General features: G+C 62.1%; 1 protein-coding gene and 1 long non-coding RNA gene across 26 annotated transcripts in view; one reads left to right on the top strand and one right to left on the bottom strand.

Moving 5' to 3' along the window:
- The window catches only part of LMF1 (lipase maturation factor 1), a 117,882-nt gene extending 113,344 nt beyond the window's left edge, over nt 1-4,538 (top strand). For 21 of the 23 annotated variants that reach the window (XM_074028476.1, XM_074028468.1, XM_045382025.3 and 18 more), the window contains one exon: nt 3,438-4,538. In XM_074028476.1, coding sequence (XP_073884577.1) covers nt 3,438-3,612 — 175 coding nt within the window. In that variant the 3' untranslated portion in view covers nt 3,613-4,538. Of the gene's footprint in view, nt 1-993; nt 2,201-3,437 lie in introns of those variants that run through there. The other 2 variants (XM_074028462.1, XM_045382022.3) reach the window with 1 other exon arrangement.
- Nucleotides 1-16,147, bottom strand: part of LOC102136315 (uncharacterized) — a 32,785-nt gene extending 16,638 nt beyond the window's left edge. For 2 of the 3 annotated variants that reach the window (XR_012429580.1, XR_012429581.1), the window contains exon 1: nt 15,783-16,147. This is a non-coding gene — a long non-coding RNA (uncharacterized lncRNA). The remainder of the gene's footprint in view (nt 1-15,782) is intronic. The other variant, XR_012429582.1, reaches the window with a different exon arrangement.
- Between the last annotated feature and the right edge of the window lie 4,226 nt (nt 16,148-20,373).

Raw genomic sequence — 20,373 nt, 5'->3', positions numbered from 1 at the left:
AGGGTCAGGCAAAGTCATTATACTTGATACTAAAAAGATGATCTGTAAAAGGAAAAATTGATAAATTGTAATTAATTAAAATTAAAAGCATTTGCTCCATAAAAGACCCTGTTAAGAGGACAAAAATAATTTTTAAGCTACAGACAGGCAGAAAATATTTGCAAGCCACGTATCTGACAATAGGCTAAAATCTGGAATATGTAAAGAAGTTTCATAACTTAACAGTAAAATAATCCCATTAGAAAATGAGCATGGACAGGAAGAGACATTTCACCAAAGGTCCACAGATTGCAGATAAGCCCAGGAGAAATGCCTGTCATTAGGGAAGCAAGAACCACTGTGACACCACTCACACCCATCCCGCGACACGTCGCTCACACCCATCCCGCGACACCGCTCACACCCGTCCCGTGACACGTCGCTCACACCCATCCCGCGACACCGCTCACACCCGTCCCGCGACACTGCTCACACCCGTCCCGTGACACCGCTCACACCCGTCCCGCGACAGGTCACTCACACCCGTCCCGTGACACTGCTCACACCCGTCCCGTGACGTCACTCACACCCATCCCGCGACACGTCGCTCACACCCATCCCGTGACACTGCTCACACCCGTCCCGTGACGTCGCTCACACCCGTCCCGCGACAGGTCGCTCACACCCGTCCCGTGACACTGCTCACACCCGTCCCGTGACATTGCTCACACCCGTCCCGTGACGTCACTGCACACCCATCAGAACGGCTGGAATAAAAGTAGCAACAACCCCACATGCCGGCAAAGACGCCGAGAAATCTGGTCGCTCGGCTGTTGCTGGGAGGGTAAAGTGGCTCCTCAAAAACGAAACCTGAAATTGCCGTGGACTCAGCAGTTGCTTCCACGGATGTTTAAACCGGAGAGTTGGAACCCAGGTTCAGGCAGAAACCCCTGCAGAGGTTTACGGCAGCTGTAATAGACAAAAACTGCAACAAGCTCAGCCGTCCTTCCACAGGAGAGCAACCGCACAAACTAGGGTGTGCTCACGCCACAGACGCTGGTCAGTGACAAGGAGGAAGGAAGCCTCCATCACGCAACCTGGCAGAACCAGAGGGCTGGCACGGATGAGAACCGCCTGCCCCGCGGGTACATGCCACAGCGTTCCACTCCTACCACATTCTTGAACTCATACAAGGAGGCCGCAGGGCGGGGGTGGGTGCGGAAGGACACGGGGGTCCGGGCGTGGATGGGGCCCATGTCTGTAGTCTCAGTGTCAGGCCCTGGCTGGGATCCCTACTATAGCTGTGCAAAGCTGTTGCCAGTAGGTTCTGTTCAAAACGGCTGGGAGCTCCCCTATTTTAAACACTCAAGCCTTCTGTGGGTGGTGCCATGGCCTTCTCGGGTACTTTGCAGGAATGAAATGCAATCTTCAGGCCGCTGGGGGCCTGGGGCCCCTTCCCACCAGCCTGCCAGTTGGCACAGAGGCTTCTGACCCTTTCCAAATCCCTTCCAAACTGCAGTTCCAGCTCTGGATGTCAGAGACCAGGGCCTGGGCCCCCAGGCTTTGACCCTGTCCTGGAAAGGAGCAGAAAGCAAGAGCAGGAATTTGGGAAAGATGGGCGATCCCACTGCAGAGGCCCTCCCGGGACCCCTGCCCTCCCGGCACCCCCGCCCTCCTGGCACCCCCGCCCTCCCGGCCTCGCTAAATGCAGGGTTTGGGAGAGGGTGGGCTGCGTGGGGTCTGCGTTGCCCCAGCAAGGCCCAGGAGAGTGTGCAGGGACCATGCTGCCAGCACAGCCCAGCGCCCTCATGGCCGCACCCCAGCCTGTCCCTTCAGCTGCTGCTGAGCTGCTCAGAGGTCCGTCTCGGGGTCCAGTGTGACCTCTGCCTGGCAAAACCTGGCTCAGTCCCCATGCTGGCCGCTGCCGTCCATATAGCCGAGAACAACCATGGCAGCCTCAGGCCCAGGGGGTCCAGGAAAGACCCCTGGGGCCCAGGGCAGTGGGCAGTGCCCTCCTGGAGTAGACAGGAGCCAGCAGCTGCCAGCATCGCCCTCAGTCTTGGCTGCCCGGGAGGTTTTCCAAAGGCCCGACCCCACTCCTCTTGGAGCCACTGATCCCTCTCTCCCACCAGATGCCTCCGGGACCCTCCTCCACCCAGAGGGTCTCTGCCTTCCCGGTTTTCCTGGGGCAGTTCAGACCTGGGGGGAGAGGAACCATCGTCCAGCACACCCCAGACCCAAGCAGACCCAAAGCAGGGAGGAGCAGGGTGGACCCAGAGGCCTCATCCCGCCAGCCCAAGGTCTCCACCCGGAGCCCCGGGGCACAGCTGTGTGCAGGTCACCAGAAGCCCCGAATCATGACAGCACCCAGAGAGCCGGCACCAGGCCCTGGTGCAGTGTGAAGCCGCCAGCACTTGCCTGGGCTCATTCCAGGGGCCACCAGAGGGTCCTGTTACGGCTGCACCCTCACACTCACCAGGCAGCTGGGGCCCAGCTCTGCCGTGGATCCCAGCCAGGCAGCAGCCGCCCTGCGGGCTGAGAAGCTTCCGCTCCTGCTGCACAACTGGGAAGGGGCCTGGAGGCCGGGAGCTGGCGATGGCCACAACGCCGTCTGGCGCCTTCTCCTCCGGGGCAGTCGAGCAACCCTGGACACGAGGGGCTTCGTCTCACCCCCAGGAGAAAATGCCCAGCCCTCCGAGAGTCTAGTGAGGGCTTGCCAGCCGGGAACCAAGACCCAGCGTGGCTTAACCCAGGCCCGGTCACCATGGTCAGGCAGGACCTTATACAGAGCTCAGCGGAGAGACCTGCCCGCTGCCGCGGTCCAGAGGAGATGGGGGAGGGGGCCTTCATCCCACTCAGGCCTGTCCGAGGAGAGCAGGCAGCCAGCATCTCCACATCTCAGGCAGGAAAGGGCCTGAAGCCCTGGGAAGCAGAGGCTGCGCCCTCAGGAAACAGGTCCCAGCCTGGCTCCCTCACAGCCTCGGGCTGCCCTGTGGACCGAAACCCCCAGGCACCTTGCGGCAGGGCTGGCCTGATGGTGGAGATGCCACGCCGTGAGCAGCAGGTTCCTCTCCGTGCCTTCCCAGGTCGGGGGCACATGGGGCTCAACCTGGGGCCTTGGGAACTTCCTTGGGCCTGCCCAGTGCCACCCTTGTAGCCCCTGGCCTTCCCTGGGCCGGTCGCTCTGCCGTGTGGGCTCTGCTGGGTCACGTCTCCCGGAGCTGCCCACGTCCGCCCTTCCCCCTGGCTGCACTGTCCCTGCTGAGGTGCGGACTGGAACAGTCGCCCTGCCTGGGGTCTGCTGGGGGTCTGCCTGTGCTCGGGGTGGGGGCTCCTCATGCAGCCGCTCTGTCCGTGGAGGACCCCTGTGAGCAGCTGCAGCTGAGCAGCAGGCTGAGGAGCCGGGTCGGGGGCCGGGAGTCCCAGCAGGCCCTAGGCTGACACATGCCCCCTTGCAGGTGGGTCCGCGGAGAGCACTACAGGTACAAGTTCAGCCGTCCTGGGGGCAGGCACGCCGCCGAGGGCAAGTGGTGGGTGCGGAAGAGGATCGGAGCCTACTTTCCTCCTCTCAGCCTGGAGGAGCTGAGGCCCTACTTCAGGGACCGTGGGTGGCCTCTGCCCCAGCCCCTCTAGATGTGCACCAGAAATAAAGGCAAAGACCCAGCCCCTGGCGGCTCAGCAACGTTGGCCCTTCCCTGCGCCCGGCCCGAACTCGGCACCGCCAAGAGAGCCGTGGAGAGAAGAGCAGTGGGAGCCAGCGCCCAGCACAGGGGTCCTGGGTGGGGTCTGCTGTCACACACTGTGGCGGCTCCCTGGCCCTGCCCGCCTGGCGCCCCACATCCTGGCCAACCCTTGTCCCAGGCACCAGCCTTCTCGGGGCTCTGATCTCCCGTCCGTCCCTCCCTCCCTCCTCCCAGAGGCCCAGCCTGGGGCTGTGCCGCCCACAGGAGTTGAGATGATGGCCATCCTGACACCTTCCTCCACTATAGCCCTGACCACAGGTCCAGCCAGGGAGCTCTCAGGGTCCCCAGCGTCCCAGCAGCTGGTTTCTGTTCCCCCCTCAATGGTGTGTTCCCAGCCAGGTCCTGACCCTCAGAGCTGAGTCCCCGTCACGTCTGAGGCAGCCGAGCCCTTGCCCCCCAGGGACCTGGACGTGCCCAGCCTGGATGTGGGGTTGGACGGGCCATTTTCTGTGCTGTCCCTCATCCCCACCCCTGCCACAGCCTACACGCATCCCACACATGCAGGCACACACAAGGGCACACACAGCCCGTGCACACGTGTGTTCTGGGCCCGGTTTCATCCCCCAGTGACTGGTGTCTGTGAGGTGCAGACGGACACACCACACGCCCAGCGCCACCCTCCAGGCTGTGACCGCGCTGCCTCCGAGGCCTTGACACGGCCCCTCAACCACAGGACCGCCGGACGCGCACACTTTCATCATCGTCACACAAACCGTCTACTGCACGTTTTTCTATTATTCCTATTCTTATGCCATATCTATTACGTATTTTTCTACTCTTCCTATTATATCATTTACCAGCTGACTCAAAAACAAACTGCTTAAATGAAGTTCTTGTGCCTCCCTCCCTTTGGCAGTGGCCGTGCCCCCAGCCCACACTGTGGTGCTAGGGCAGCGGGTGACCGAGCGGGACTCAGGCTTTGGGGGCGGAGAGGTGAACAGGTGGTGCTTTGCCTGGCGACCCTTCCAGTGCCTGCTGGGTGCGGGAATACTTGGAGTTAAATGGGAACGAGCGGGGGTGCTGGCCTTGCTGGAAGGAGGCAAAGCTCTGGGGCAACGTCTCCCCCACCCAGCACGCTGTGAGGCTGGGTCCCGGGAGAAGTCAGAAGTGGGTCCCACCGCAGGACAGAGGCCCTCCCCTCTCCCCAAGCCTGGGGGGCAGCCACCCACCCCTTCCCCGTCTCCATCCATGGCGCCTGGAGCCGTGATGCCCACGGCTGAGCCACTGTGGGGGGCCCCGGTGGGGACAACACGGTGGTTGAGACAGAGGAGGCCGGCTGCGGTGGGCACAGTGCGGGTCTGTGTGGAGCCCCCCCTCAGCCTGGCCGGGGGGCGGCCAGCCCAGGTGCGAACAGAGGGCCCGTGTTCCAGCTCCCGGGGAAACAGGGCGCCCTGTGTCTGTGGAGGGACAGACGGGGCCTCAGAGGGACGCGCTAGGAGCCAGCCAGTCTACTGGAGCAACCACGCGGAGCTGTCGGCCACAGGGGCCTGGGCGGCCCTTCCTGGGGGGCTGTCCCAGGGGCTCTGCTGTTGGTGGGGCTCAGCCCTGTGGCACAGCTCAGAGGCAGGCATCTGGGGCAGCGGCAGGAGTTGTGGGGACCCGAAGGACCCATCACCCGGGAAAGGCTGGTGCCAAGGGGTGCCCCTGCCCAGCCTCTGCAAGGGGGAGGCCAGAGGAGCCAGCAGCCCTCCGTGCCCCCTGCCCGGAACCCTCCCGTGCGGCCGCCCTCCCCATGGTGGGTCCCGAATCCCACAGCCCCTCCTCCCAGGCTCCTCCACCCCGCTCCAGGCTCCTCTTGTCCCAGGGCAGGTGTGCACCACTGGTCTCCCGGGTACCCCGCGGTGGGGCTGCAGGTCCTGGGCAAAAGGGCAGGGCAGGAGCCCATGGCAGGAGTGACTGGGCAGCCCGTTCACGGGACCCACAGCCCAGAGGCGCCGCAGCACCGTCCTGGGACCACGGGAAGGGCCTGCAAGAGCCCTGGAGCGGGCACCCTCATCCTCCATCGGGGATGGCAGCTGTGACTTCCCAGGGACCTGGCGGCAGGGTCACAGGGCATGTGGGGCCAAGTCACACAGTATGAAGCGGACCAGTGGCCGTTGTTAAGCGAGTCGTTTGTGGTGTGGAGTGCACTCCCGAGGCTGTGCATCCACCACCCACTCCATCCGTCCCGTTTCCATCTTCCAGACAGAGCCCTCAGCCCCAGGGAATCCATCTCACGCCTCTGTGGCTCTCCCTGTTCAGGACGCTTCATATAAACAGAATCGTGGCCCTCAGCCCTCCCATCGGGCTTGTCGGCTTCTTCCCGTGTCTGAACTCTCTCCACAGAGCCTGTGCGAGACGCCCCGCCCCCACCCCCCGCCTGTGTTCTGTGTGACGGAGGGTCCTGCCTGCCGGTGCGGGGCAGTGAGGCCAGCGGCCCCCACACAGGTCAGACGGATGCCTGTGGTCAGGAAGTCCCCTGGGACCCTGGGGGCGGAGGCCTGGCATCTGAAAGGGTGCTCAGCAGTGGGGGCCATGGTGTGATCTGCCCTCCCCCTTTCAGCCAGCCTCGGGGGCTTGTCACTGTGGAGGGCAGGTCTGCTAACCCCCGAGTACCCCACCAAGGTCGCGAAAATAGGGGGGCTCCTGGACCCAGCTGGGGGCCTCGGGGACCCACTCCATGGAGCCCTTGGCTCCGACCTGTGAGTGTCCAGCCCTGCTCAGGGAGACCCCCTCACCTGGCAGGCAGAGGGGCCCTAATGGTGGGGGTCCAGTCTCCGGATCCAGAGTCCCAGAGACGTCCACTCACCCAGGGCCAACAGCTGACCTGAGGTCAGGTTGTGACAGCCTTGGCTGGGATGGAGCCTGCACCCTCTGCAGACCCAGAGCCCATCACACCTGACCCTTCCGAGGCTGGGTTCCCCTCACCCCATCAGTCCTTGGCAGATGGTCCCAAGGTCTCACGGCACTGAGCCCATCTCCCCCAAATGTCTGGGGTCCCTGTGTGGTCAGGACCGTGGGGCCTTTGCACTAGCAACCACTGCCGGCACCCACAAGGCAACCCCCTGGCTCGCCAGAGCTTGCTCTGTGCTCTGACACCAAGCGGCCCCTCGTCCTGCGCCAGGCCCTCAATGTGGGTTTGCTGGGTCAACCATGGGCCCGGGGGAAGGGAGACGCACCCTGGAGTCCCCGGAACAGCCTCCCTGGCTGGCTCAGACTCTCAGCCATTCTCACTGCAGCTTGGAGGTCTCAGGCTGCCCAGGTCCTCATCTGGGCAGGAAGGTTTGGGAGAACGGAGGCTTTGGAGCTTCAGATCAGCAACGCACAAGAATACCACAGACGGTGGCAGCTGGCCCACGGTGGCAGAAAAAAAAGCTCCCTTGTCAAAACAGTGTGGCAGCAGCACAGAGACCTAGAGAAGGGCGGGGCACAGTAACCACCTGAGAAATTGTCCCACGCGTGTGGCCACATACCTTCCAACGACAACAACCCGAGAAATCGCCCCACACGCGGCCAGGTACCTTCCGACGACAACAACCCAAGAAATCGCCCCACACGCGGCCAGGTACCTTCCGACGAGAAATCGCCCCACGTGCACGGGCTTCGAGACCATTCAATGGGAAGACGATGATCTTTTCAGCAAATGGTGCTGGGAAAGCGTTATCTCCACATGCAAAATAATGAATGAAGCTGGCCCCTTACCTAACAGCATACACAAAACTTAACCCAAAAAACAGGATGAAACACCGAAACGTAGGACCTAAAACTGTAAGACTCAGAATAAAACCGGGGAAAATCTTTATGACATTGGATTTGGCAGTGATTTCTTGGCTAGGACACCAACAGCACCGACAACAAAACAGAAAATAAATTGGACTTCATCAAAATTTGACATTTCTGGCCGGGTGCGGTGGCTCACGCCTGTAAATCCCAGCACTTTGGGAGGCTGAGGCGGGTGCATCACCTGAGGTCAGGAGTTCGAGACCAGCCTGGCCAACATGGTGAAACCCCATCTCTACCAAAAATACAAAATTTGCCTGGCGTGGCGGGCGCCTGTAATCCCAGCCACTCGGGAGGCTGAGGCAGGAGAATCGCTTGAACCCGGGAGGCAGAGGTTGCAGTGAGTTGAGACCACACCACTGCACTCCAGCCTGGCCGATAGAGTAAGATTCTATCTTTAAAAAAAAAAAAAAAAAAAAAGTGGCTGTCAATGAGGCTCGGCAGAGCTGCCCTGAGCCGTTGTCTGTCTGCGGGAGCCCCGCCCTGCAGGAGCAGCCACAGCTGTAACCCCGCCCGCCCCCCTTTTTTTTTTTTTTTTTTTTGAGACGGAGTCTCGCTCTGTCACCCAGGCTGGAGTGCAGTGGCCAGATCTCGGTTCACTGCAAGCTCCGCCTCCCGGGTTCACGCCATTCTCCTGCCTCAGCCTCCCGGGCAGCTGGGACTACAGGCGCCCGCCACCTCGCCCGGCTAATTTTTTTGTATTTTTAGCAGAGATGGGGTTTCACTGTGTTGGTCAGGATGGTCTCGATCTCCTAACCTCGTGGTCCACCCACCTCGGCCTCCCAAAGTGCTGGGATTACAGGCATGAGCCACCGCGCCCGGCCCCCAGACCAGACTTTTCTAAACTCAGCCTCTGAACCCACCACAGGCCAGACACGCAGCGCCCTCCCCCAGCCTCATGGCTTCGAGAGGAGCTGGGGGTCCCCGGCGCCTGCCTATCCAGGACACCTTGTTTTAAGGGCAGTGAAAGCCAGGAAAGCCATGGCCAAAGCCAACGAGACCCAGCAAGGCCCACGCCGCCCTCGCTCCTGTCGAGGGGCAGGCGCCCGTTTGTCCTCAGGGAAGGTGGTCTTTGCCGCCGGCTCTGGTCAGGGCTGCATCTGGGCCGCCAGGACGTTCGGTGCCAGCCCTGCAGCTGCGGGGCCTTCTGTGGTGGGCACGCATTTGCATCTCAATGACCCTGATTAATATTTAAGGAGTCAGCTGTCTGAGCCTCACGGAAAAAAAGGGTGAAAAAAATGCCTTGTTCCTTTAAAGGGTGGGCTGCAGGCTCTCCATCAGGTGGCCTCATCTCCCCCACGACGTCCACACTCACAATTCTCCCCCATGCAAAAGATACGTGGCACCATTAGCCAGATCAGGGCCTGTGTCCCCGCCAGGGCCAGCCCTATTGTGAGCCACACAGCTGCGGGCTGCTGCCCCGGTCCGTCTGCCTGCCCTGCCCTCTCACAGCCCTGTCTGGTGGAGGTGGACGGTACAGCCCATAAGTCAGGGGCCGTCCTCAGGGGTGCCTCAGCCAACCCACCCCGGGCCCAGGGGCATCCCCTACTTGGTCACTGTCACCACCCCCAGGGGCCTCCCCAGCCACTGTCCACGGTGCCTCTGGGGCAGGTGTGGCCAGGCCGGCTGTTCCTGTTGTCTGTCCCCTCACTGGGTGTCAGCCCCCCGGGGAGGGTCTGAGGGTGGGCCTTGACCCCAGGACAGTGGGGACACACTGGGCGGAAGGCTGTCTCCCTAAATTCACGGCCACCCGGAATCTCAGAACGGGACCTCTTTGGAACTAGGGTCTCCACAGATGCGATTAAGGGGACGGCCTTGAGATCAGGTCATCCTGGATTGAGGGCGGCCCAGACACAATGACGGCTTCGTAAAGCCAGGGACTACAACACACACCGAGGGAACGAGGCCGCGTGAACACGGAGATTGGAGTGACCCACCCGCCCCGGGGGGTCCGGCCACGGGAACTGGAAGGAGCAGGAAGCATCGTGCCCGGAGGCTCCAGAGAACACGGCTCCAAGACACCGAGACTCCCTTCTGCAGAGCTGGGGCGGCGGGGACGCCTCACCGTTGCCTGGAGACACAACACAGCCCTGAGTTTTGCCGCAGGCCCAGGAGGCGGCGGCACCTACAGGCCCAGGAGCCCCACAGACCCGGGTCTGACCAGGAGAAGCACTCAGAGGCCCCCTCCTCAGCCAACCGTCCCACCACCCCCTCAGCCTCCTGCAGCAGCCCCACCCGAGGCCCAGGGTCAGGTCCCCAAGCCCAAGTCAGAACCCACAGCCCAGAGTTCCCCAGCCCAGGGTGAGGTCCTGTGGCCCAGAGTCAAAACCCACAGCCCAGGTGAGAAGCTGTAGTCCAGGGTCAGGCCCCAGAGCTGAAGGTCAGGCTGGGCCTCTGCAAGCCCCGCACCCCGAGAGGAGCCAGTAGGCGTCCCCTTCGCACACTCACGGGGACCCTGGGGAGGCCAAGACGCAGCAGCACTGAGGGACGCACAGGGCCCTCCTGGGAGGAAGGCTCTGCCCGGGCTCGAGGCTGTGGCTGCAGGATCGGGGCACCCGAGGCCACCTATGCCCGTGAGGGCACCAGTCTCCCGAAATGCAGTAGCAGGGGCGGTTCGTTTTTCTTTCACCTGCCTGAGGTGCTGAGTGGACAGGCCCTGGGGGACCTGGGGATGGAGGGAACTGGTCCCTGGTCCCTTCCTGCCATCCCTGGTCCAAGTGAGTCTGGGAGTTTGGGGGCTTAACGGGGGCTGGTCGGCGGGGCCTGGACAGCCCTGTGCAGGGACCTGGGAGAAGACCCCCCGATTGTGACTATTTCCCAGGGAGAAAAATTCCATGTTCCCTGGGAGGGAAGGGGAGGAAGCGGGGCTAGTGGCACCAGGACACACAGGCACCGGTGACGCCCCTCTCAGGCCAGGGGGACACACGGCACCTGCGTGGAAACACGTGCACGCACCAGCTCACGGCACACATAAGTACACAGCCGCGGGTGCGGCACCTCCTGCGAATGTCACAGTGTGGTAAATTGTGTGAATGGAAAGGTATTTTGGAAATAGGAGTGAGGCACGTGTAGCGGAGCCTCTGCCCGGTGGTTGCTCTTGACCCCGGAGGTGACCACACCCCAGCCATGTCCCTGAACCAGCCGCTGCACGGAGCGGCCTGGCCGAGCCTTTTCCAGTCTCCAGCCCCTGCTGCTGGGCCTGGCTTCTGCGGGAAGAGCCACCAGGTCCAAGACCTCAAATGCCCACCTGAGAAAGGGGCTCACGGCTTTTCTGTCTCGAGGGGAAACGTGAGCTTCCAGCAGCCACAGGACACCTGGGGAGCGGCTCTTTTTCTGGAGCTCGAAGCCTCCTTTGGAGAAAGGTCCGGCCTCCAGGGGGTGAGGACACCTCATCCAGGGCACGTGTGGTGCCTCCCGAGGGCTCCTCACCCTGCATCACTCTGACTGTCCTCAGGCTGCCCTGCCCATCGCTACCCTCCACGCCCGGTGTCCACTACCCCCTTAGGGGGACGCTGTCCATGGCAGCCCCCAGCCCCCTATCCAGAGCTGCAGCAGGGCCCATGGGAGCCCCCACGGTGGAAGGCTCGTGTGTTCGTTCCACAAACACCTACGGAGCCCCTGCCTTCCGGGGGCCGTGGAGCCAGGTGCTGAGGACTTGCTTGGCCCCAGGCTCCTGCCTGGCAGGACACGCTCAAGGCCTCTGTTGTCCTGAGGGCTCTGGAGTAGCAGCAAAGCCTGGGGGCCTCCAGGTGGTGGCAGCCAATTGGATCCATCCACACATCCCTGAGTCCTCACCCTTCTCCTGTCCCAGGGCCGGCAGTGGCCACCTCACAGGGGCTTCACACCTCCTCGGGGTGGAGCCTCCCCAGCCCAGCCCAGTGATCTCAGCCAGAGGCAGAGCTGCAGCAAAGGAGGGGTCCACACAGCCCCTAGGGCTCCTCAGCCCGGCCACAGCAGGACGCCATGTCCCTGGGGCTTGAGGCATCTGCCAATGAGACTCCTCTTCCCTGGGGGCAGGTGGGCAGGGGGAGGGGGGAACGAGAGGCCAAGAAGACCAGGCCCACCTGGGGACACAGGAGAGGCCAGGCTTCCCCTCCACAGGGAGCAGGGGTGCAGGCAGGTGAGGGTTAAACCCACAGCTCGGGGGTGCCTCCCCCCACCCTTCGCTGGGACCCTGGAGGGACAGCTGGCCCACCACCGTCACCTGTCGGGGCTCAGGCAGCACAGCTGTGCGAACGACGCAGGCCCAGGCCTCTGATCCAGGCTGCTCAGAACACAGGGCCCACACGTGCACCCAGCCCCCCGCTCTGGGCAACAGCAGAGGCCAGCCTGCAGGGCAGCACAGCTGGGACCGTGTCCCCCGGCATCCCCCTGACCCGAGTGCCCAGCGTCCCCCCAGTGTCCCCCCAACCCGAGTGCCCAGCGTCCCCACAGTGTCCCCCCGACCCAAGCGCCCGGCGCCCCCCAGTGTCCCCCCGACCCGAGTGCCCAGCGTCCCCCCAGTGTCCCCCCAACCCGAGTGCCCAGCGTCCCCACAGTGTCCCCCTGACCCGAGCGCCTGGCGCCCCCCGGCGTCTCCCTGACCTGAGTGCCCAGGGTCTCCCAGGCATCCCCCCAACCCGTATCCCCCAGACCCAAGTGCCCAGCATCCCCCAGGGCATTCCCCCCAACCCCTGGTGCCCAGTTCACAGCACGGAGCATGCTGAGTCCATGGCCCCACAGGCGGCACCAAAAACCAGCCGGTCCACGTGCCCTGGCCACGTTCACTCAGCACAGGGCAGCGCGTGACCAGCACCCTCGGCCCTTTCTGGATACCATGATGGGGACCCCACCGCCAAGCAGCAGCCCCGGCCACTCAGTGGCAGTAAAGGAATGAGCCCGGCCACTCGGTGGCAGTGAGGGGACCAGCCCGGCCGCTCGGTGGCAGTAAAGGAATGAGCCCGGCCACTCGGTGGCAGTGAGGGGACCAGCCCGGCCACTCGGTGGCAGTAAGGAAATGACCTGATGATGACGGTGAACACGCTGAGCTTTGTCCTCAGGCCTATGAGGTGGGAACCAGACACCGAGCACCTTGTGAATAACTTGCCAGCTTCGCTGACCTCCTCGTCCCACGACCCCCGAGCTGAGAATGAGCAAAACCCCCACGGGCTGGAGAGCCACCTTCTCCCACCTCCACAGGGTCTGCGGGTCCACACTGGGGGCAGGGGGGTACCCTTTCTCTGGTCGGGCCGTGCACACCCACACCTGGACAGGGTCAGAGCCACCCACAAACCCTGGCAGCAGAGGGGCCGACCCGGAGGCCTAGAGACCGTAATAAGTAGGAGAATGATGAATCCCGAAAAGAGACGTCCGTGTCCTCACCCCAGAACCTGTGATGTGACGTTATTTGGAAAAGGGTCTCTACAGACGTCAGTAGGTTGAGGGCTTTGAGAAGAGACTGTCCTGGAGTAGGGTGGGCCCTACATCCAGTGGGAAGGGTCCTTCTAAGAGACAGGCGAGGAGAAAACACGGACAGAGGATGTGGTCAAGTGAAGTCAGAGGCAGAGACGAGCAATGCGGCCACAGGCCGAGGAACACCTGAAGCCACTGGGAGCTGGAAAGGGCAGGGGGACCCTCCCCTGGAGCCTCCAGTGGGAACACGGCTCTGCCCAAGCCTTGAGCTCAGACTTTCGGCCTCCAGGACAGTGGGGATGGGTTTCTGTTGCTTTAAGCTCCCCAGTTTGCTACAGCAGCCCAGTCGCCGTGCCCTCCTGACAACCATGTGGCTACTCTGGGACGGCTCCATCTTCCCAGGCCCCATCTGGCTCCTCCCGTCAGCCTCGGGGCACAGCTGCCCCTCACAGCCTCAGTCAGATCTCATCTTTGGTCTAGGGGCTGTCCAAAACACAAAGTCAAAGGCACAAACAGCTCCCCTCTAGCCATGTAAATTTTATAACTTAGAAGAAATGGACCAATTCGTTGAAAACCACAACCAAAACTCACCCAAAATGTAACTGATACCAAAGAGCCCTTTGGCTATTAAAGAAATTGAATATGTAAAGATATGAAAAGGAAACGTCCGGCTGGGCACAGTAGCTCACGCCTGTAATCCCAGCACTTTGGGAGGCTGAGACGGGCGGATCACGAGGTCAGGAGATGGAGACCATCCTGGCTAACATGGTGAAACCCCGTCTCTACTAAAATAGAAAAAATTGGCCGGGTGTGGTGACAGGCGCCTGTAGTCCCAGCTACTCGGGAGGCTGAGGCAGGAGAATGGCGTAAACCCGGGAGGCGGAGCTTGCAGGGAGCTGAGATCCCGTCACTGCACTCCAGCCTGGGCGACAGAGCGAGACTCCATCTCAATAAAAAAAAAAAAAAAAAAGAAATAAAAAAAGACAACCTTCACATCACACAGCTGCTGGGAGGTCCCCGTGTTGGCGCGATCCCTCCCCTGGACCCAGCCATGGCTCTGGCTGAGATGACCTGGGTGGTGCCCTCGGCTCAGGCACAGCTTGTGGAGGCTGCTTCTCAGGGAGAGCCGCCAGGACTGCTGTCCCCAACCCAGCCTCCCCGTGTGGCTGGCCCTGGGCTGTCCGGCTTGATGGCCCCCTCGCTGGGGCAGAACCTTCTCTAGCACGGAGCAGGTGCCTTTGTCCACAGGCTCCCGGGCACGAGCCCCCTGCTCTCCCCGATCCCAGACACAGACCCCAACCCAAGCCGTTCTTCCAGGAATAAAGGGGCAGCCACTGTGGACTAGAGGGATTTGTGAGCGAGACGGGCTGGACGGGTGACGGCGAGCGGGACACCCTGTCTCCCTACTTCCAGCCTCGTGCCTCGCACCCCCTCCCTCCCTTTGCCCCTCCTGGCCCACTCAGCCTCACCCAGCCCAGCTATTGTCCCAACGCTGCCCTTTCAGAGTAGGGAGTGATGTTCAGCCAGACCCCGGTTCCCCGCGCCCTGAGTCCCCCACAGCTCCTCACAGTCCCTGTTAACAAACGCGCTTGCAGGGGGCGGCCGTCCACACACAGAGCCCTCGCTGCCGTGATGGGGCCAGCCCAAGAAGCGGGGGCTGCAGCCGCTGCTGTCATGAGGGTGGCGGGAGATGCCAGCCCGGAGCCAAAGTGTCTGCAGCGGCTCATAAAGGGTGGTTCACGGGGGTGCCGCCCACCACTGCAGTCCACCCGCTGAGCTCCTTTGTGATGGCCGTAAATTTTCACGAGCGCCGGAAGAGCTGAGGCCTCACCTTGCCAGGGAACAGACTCAGAACAAATGCTGGAGGTGACTTTCCTCCTGTTCTCGGAGCTGCCGTGAAAAGCCTCTGCCACAGGGTGGACGGGAGGGACGGGGCAGCGGATGGGCTGAGGACCCACAGGGTGGTCAGGGCCCGTCTGCCAGCACAGAAGATTGCTGCTGCTCGGACCACCTGGACAGAGACGGCGAGGACAGGGCACCAGCTGGGGGCAGAGGCCACTGTGACAGCCGTCCTGTCCCTTCCACACCAGCGCCCCGGCCACACCATCCTGCAGCCAGCCCTCCTGGCTCTGTCAGCTCAGCTCCTTTCAAAGCCCAAACATCCCACAGCTAAACCTGGAGGTGGGCGCAGTGGCTTACACCTGTTCTCCCAGCACTTTGGGAGGCTGGACCGGAAGGGATCACTTGAGCGCAGTGAGCCACGATCTTACCACTGCACTTCAGCCTGGACAGCAGAGCAAGACGCATCTCCAGGAAAAGAAAGAGGCAGGCAGGGCGCGGTGGCTCACGCCTGTAACCCCAGCACTTTGGGAGGCCGAGGCAGGCAGATCACGAGGTCAGGAGATCGAGACCATCCTGGCTAACACAGTGAAACCCCGTCTCTACTAAAAAATACAAAAAAAAAACTAGCCGGGCGAGGTGGCGGGTGCCTGTAGTCCCAGCGACTCGGGAGGCTGAGGCAGGAGAATGGCGTGAACCTGGGAGGCGGAGCTTGCAGTGAGCTGAGATCCGGCCACTACACTCCAGCCTGGGTGACAGAGCGAGACTCCGTCTCAAAAATAAAAAAAGAAAAAAGAGGCCAGCCACTGTGGTTCATGCCTTCACCCCACATCCTGACCACCCCACACCCTCCCCTGCCTCACGCCCCTTCCCCACCTCATGCCCCATCCCCCTCATACCCCTCCCCCTCACGCCCCCACCTCGCGACCCCTCCTCCGCCTCACACCCCCTCCCCCATCTCACATCCCTCCCTGCTTCACACCCCCTCACCCCTCCCTCCCCCTCCCCCACCTCATGCCCCCTCTGGTCCCTTTGTCTCCTTTTTGTTCACTTTGAGTCTGGGAGACGCACCTGCCTGGCCGCTTCCTCTTCCTTTCTGGAACATTTGCTCCTGAAGCTGCTGGTGGCACAGGGCAGGGTGGGTGTCTCGCCAGGGAAGGAGCTGGGGCCAGAGAGCCCTGAGCAGGGCCGGGGCAGAGTCCACAGGCGGGCCCCGCCCATTGCTGGTTCATCCATTTGTTTCTGTGTTAATTTTGCTTTTTTTTTCCCTAAGAACTTAATAAATGCCCCCTGCCCCAGCCCTGCCCTGGCCTTAGAGATGGGTCTCAGAATCCCGGGGCCCGGCTGGCCTTAGAGATGGATCTCAGAATCCCGGGGCCCAGCTGGGAGGAGAGGCCCCGGTCCCTGCTTCTGCTCAGGGCACGCAGCCTGCTTTCAGGGCGGTGTGGCCTCGGGAAAGGGTCTGAGGGGCCGCCCTGCCCTTTTCTGTGAGTGCCACGGTGGCCAACTGCCAGGAAAGTAAACATCTCCCAGAGAGAGAAACCCACAGGGCGGAGGCTGCCAGGGTGGCCCAAGAGGTTCCCGACCGAGGGGCTGAAGGCAGCTCTCATCCAAGGAGAAGCCCTTCCAGGCACCTGCCGGTCAGAGCTGGGCCCTCACACCTGTTCCCAGCGGGCGAGTCCCCGTCCCCGCGTGCCCGGCAGCCTCTGTGACGTTCAGCAGGGCCACTGAGTGCTCCAGGCGCCTGGCTGGGCCAGAAGGCGAAGGACAGAGGGCTCAGCGGGGCGTTGCTGACACGTGATGACGGTGGGCAGAGCCCTCCCTTGAAACCAGCCCAGCCATGCCAAGTTCATCCACCGGTGGGACTAAACCCCTCTAAGGAGAGGGGACCCTTCGGGGACACAGGCTGGCGTTCTGGGGAGTGAGGCTCTGTGAGCCCTGCCCCAGGACCACCACACAGCCGGCCCACAGGCCCAGGCAGGGGCTGCAGCCACAGGGCTGTGCGGAGCCGGGAGCGCCTCCTCCTGGGACCCCTGCAGCCCCCGCCCCACGGTCCCAGGCTCAGGGGCCTCCTCCCGGATGTTTCTTCTGGAGCCCGACCCATAGGCTTTTCCTCACCGCCTTTGAGATAAAATCAGAAACAAATCTTTAAAGGCCATCTCCAAAAACCAGAGGCCGGAACGAAGTAAAAACAAAGCTTCCTGTCGGCAGCTTCCTGCTTATCTAAAAACGCCCGCGTCAGCAGCACCTTCCAGCCCAGCAGGGTCCCTGGGCCTCAGTCTCTGGCGGGGGCCGGACCCAAGGCCATGTGAGCCACGCAGAAGGTGCCAGGCCCTGGCATGCGGTGCCACAGGAGGGGGATGGTGACCAGCCCTGTGGCTCAGTGTCAATGTCCACGTGTGTGGAGTCTCCTGCTCAAAGGCAAAATGCCCTTCAGTCCTACGAGGAGGCAGCAAGGTGGCTCAGCAGCGCCCCCCACCACTCAAATATCAAAGAGCCGCCTTGTCTGGAATCAGGGTCCTTGCAGATGTCATTGAGATGCGGTCACACCGGATCGGGACGGACCCTAAATCCAAAGTCAGAAGACACGGTGCATGACGACGGAGGCAGAGGCTGGAGCGACGAGGCCACAGCTAAGGCACAGCCGAGCACCAGGGGCTGGAAGAGGCAGGAAGGCTGTCCCGTCCCCCGGGGACCCTCCATGGTGCAGGCCCTGCAGCCCCCCGGTCTCAGGCTCCCACAGCCTCGTTCCACAAGCCGGGCTGGGCTCCAGCGCATCCAGGGCAGTTTCCCCTCCTCCCTGCGGTCAAGGCTCCAAGCCTGCCTCCTTCCCTCCTTCCCTCCTTCCCTCCTTCCCTCCTTCCCTCCTTCCCTGCCCCGAGCCCCACCTACCTCGGAAAGGAGGAGATGGTGTGAGACTGGCTCTGCCTACAAGCCCGGCCCGGGTGTTTTGAAACCAGAGGTCCATGAACGTTTTTAATCCGTAGGTGGACGGTACCAAACCCCAGTAAGGACCGTGCGTGGGCGCCCGGCATTCGATGACAGAAGGAGATGCCGGCCAGGAAATGCAGTGAACCAAATGCCCTCCACCCAAAGCCACAACACCCACAATGCCCACACCACCACCCACAACACCTACAAGTCCCACAAAACCCACACCACCACCCACAACACCCACACCAGCCACAACACCCCACAACACCCACACCAGCCACAACACCCCACAACACTCACAATGCCCACAACACCCACAACGCCCACACCACCACCCACAATGCCCACAAAACCGCCCACACCACCACCCACAACACCACCCACACTGTCCACAACACCCACAAAACCCACACCACCACCAACACCCACACCAGCTGCAACACCCACGATGCCTACAATGCCCACAACACCCACAAAACCCACACCACCCACAACACCCACACCAGCCACAATACCCACAATGCCCACAATGCCCACACCACCACCCACACTGCCCACAACACCCACACCGTCCACAATGCCCACAACACCACCTCCCACAACTCACAACACCCACACTGCCCACAACACCCACAACACCCACACTGCCCACAACACCCACAATGCCACCCACAACACCCACCCCAACACCCACAATGCCCACACCACCCACACCACCATCCACAACACCCACAACACCAACATCCACAACATCCCCCCACAACACCCACACCACCACCCACTACAACCACAACGCCACTTCTGGGTACACACCCAGGCACCACGAAAACCTCCGTCCAACAAGAGCTGGTGCATGGACAACCATGGCAAACAGCCCAGCTCAGTGTCCACCCACAGATGAGCCACGAAGTACAGGCAGGCGGGCCACGTACGGAGCGCCACTCAGCCATGAGAAGGAAGGAGGCACAAGCACACACCACACCGGGATGAAACCTGAGGCAGGAACCCGACTGACAAAGGCTGGGCACAGAGGGACACAGCGTCTGATGCCATTTCTACAAAACATCCAGAACAGGCCAAGCCAGAGAGACGTGGATGCTCCCAGGCCTGGAGAAGGAGTGGGGAGCCAGTGCTGATGGAGACGGGGTTGCCTTTTGGGGTGATGAGGACATTCGGGACCCGACAGAGGTGAGGGCCGCCCAAGTGTGCACTTTAAAATCAGTTAACACCGGGCCGGGCGCGGTGGCTCAAGCCTGTAATCCCAGCACTTTGGGAGGCCGAGACGGGTGGATCACGAGGTCAGGAGATCGAGACCATCCTGGCTAACACAGTGAAACCCCGTCTCTACTAAAAAATACAAAAAAACTAGCCGGGCGAGGTGGCGGGCGCCTGTAGTCCCAGCTACTCGGGAGGCTGAGGCAGGAGAATGGCCTGAACCCGGGAGGCGGAGCTTGCAGTGAGCTGAGATCCGGCCACTGCACTCCAGCAAGGGGGACAGAGTGAGACTCCGTCTCAAAAAAAAAAAAAAAAAAAAAAAAAAAAAAAAAATCAGTTAACACCAGCCGGGCGCGGTGGCTCATGCCTGTCATCCCAGTGCTGTGGGAGGCCGAGGCAGATGGATCACCTGAGGTCAGGAGTTCGAGACCAACCTGGCCAACGTGGCAAAACCCCATCTCTACTAAAAATACAAAAAACATTAGCCAGGCGAGGTGGCGGCACCTGTAATCCCAGCTACTCAGGGGGCTGAGGCAGGAGAATTGCATGAACCCAGGAGGCGGAGCTTGCAGTGAGCTGAGATCGGACCACTGCATTCCAGCCTGGGCGACAGAGCGAGACTCCCTCTCAAAAAAATAAAAAAATAAAATAAAATAAACTTGGCCCCATGGAAACCGTTTTTCTTTCCTAATGGTGGGGGGAGGAAGATTTTTCCATTCCCCGCCCTCCCACGTCACCCCACACAGAAGCCAGAGGCCCAGGGCCCCTCAACTCTCTCTGAGAGCACCTTGGAGAGACTCCAGGGAAGCCTGGCCGCCTCACACAGCAGCAGGAGGCACCTCCATTCAGCACCAACGCAGACAGCACTGCCCACTCCACAGCCCACCCGCCCACTTTTTCCCAGCCAACAGGACCCAGGCCTACCAGGATGCAGGCTGGGTGTGTGCCCGGTGTGGGGTAGGCACGTGGCCGGGTGTGTGCCCGGTGTGGGGTGGGCACGTGGCCGGGTATGTGCCCGGTGTGGGGTGGGCATGTGGCCGGGTGTATGCCCAGGTGTGGGGCAGCCTCATCCCAGGGCAGTGCCCGAGTGGGAATGGGCAAAGGAGGTGCCAGGCTGGTAGTGGTGAGGGGACACAGGACACGGGAAGGACGTCTGTCCCGGCCGCCGTGGGTGGGGTGTGGGCCTCGGTGGGCAGTGGTGGTACAGGCAGGGCCGCGCCTCTTCACCCCGTCCTCACCCCAGCAGCCCCGGAGCAGCAGATGGACTCAGAGAGCTCCCAGGCAGGGGCCGCCAGCTGATGCGGGAGGAGGACGGAACTGTCACCCCTGGCTGGGTGGGAACAGAGGGACAGGACCCCACCCACCATCAGAGGCCTGCTCGTCCCAGGGTCCCATGGACCCCACCCGGAGAGCAAAGGACCTTCCCAGAGGGCACGGTGCTGCCACGGTGACAACCCCCAGCCTCCCAGGGCAGGGGCCTTCCCATTGTCGGCCCCCCAGAGGCTCCCGGTGC

This window comes from Macaca fascicularis, chromosome 20 (assembly GCF_037993035.2).
Source record: "Macaca fascicularis isolate 582-1 chromosome 20, T2T-MFA8v1.1".
Lineage (NCBI taxonomy): Eukaryota > Metazoa > Chordata > Mammalia > Primates > Cercopithecidae > Macaca > Macaca fascicularis.
The sequence above is the reverse complement of the archived record's forward strand: the minus strand, read 5'-3'. Positions and strand labels throughout refer to the sequence as shown.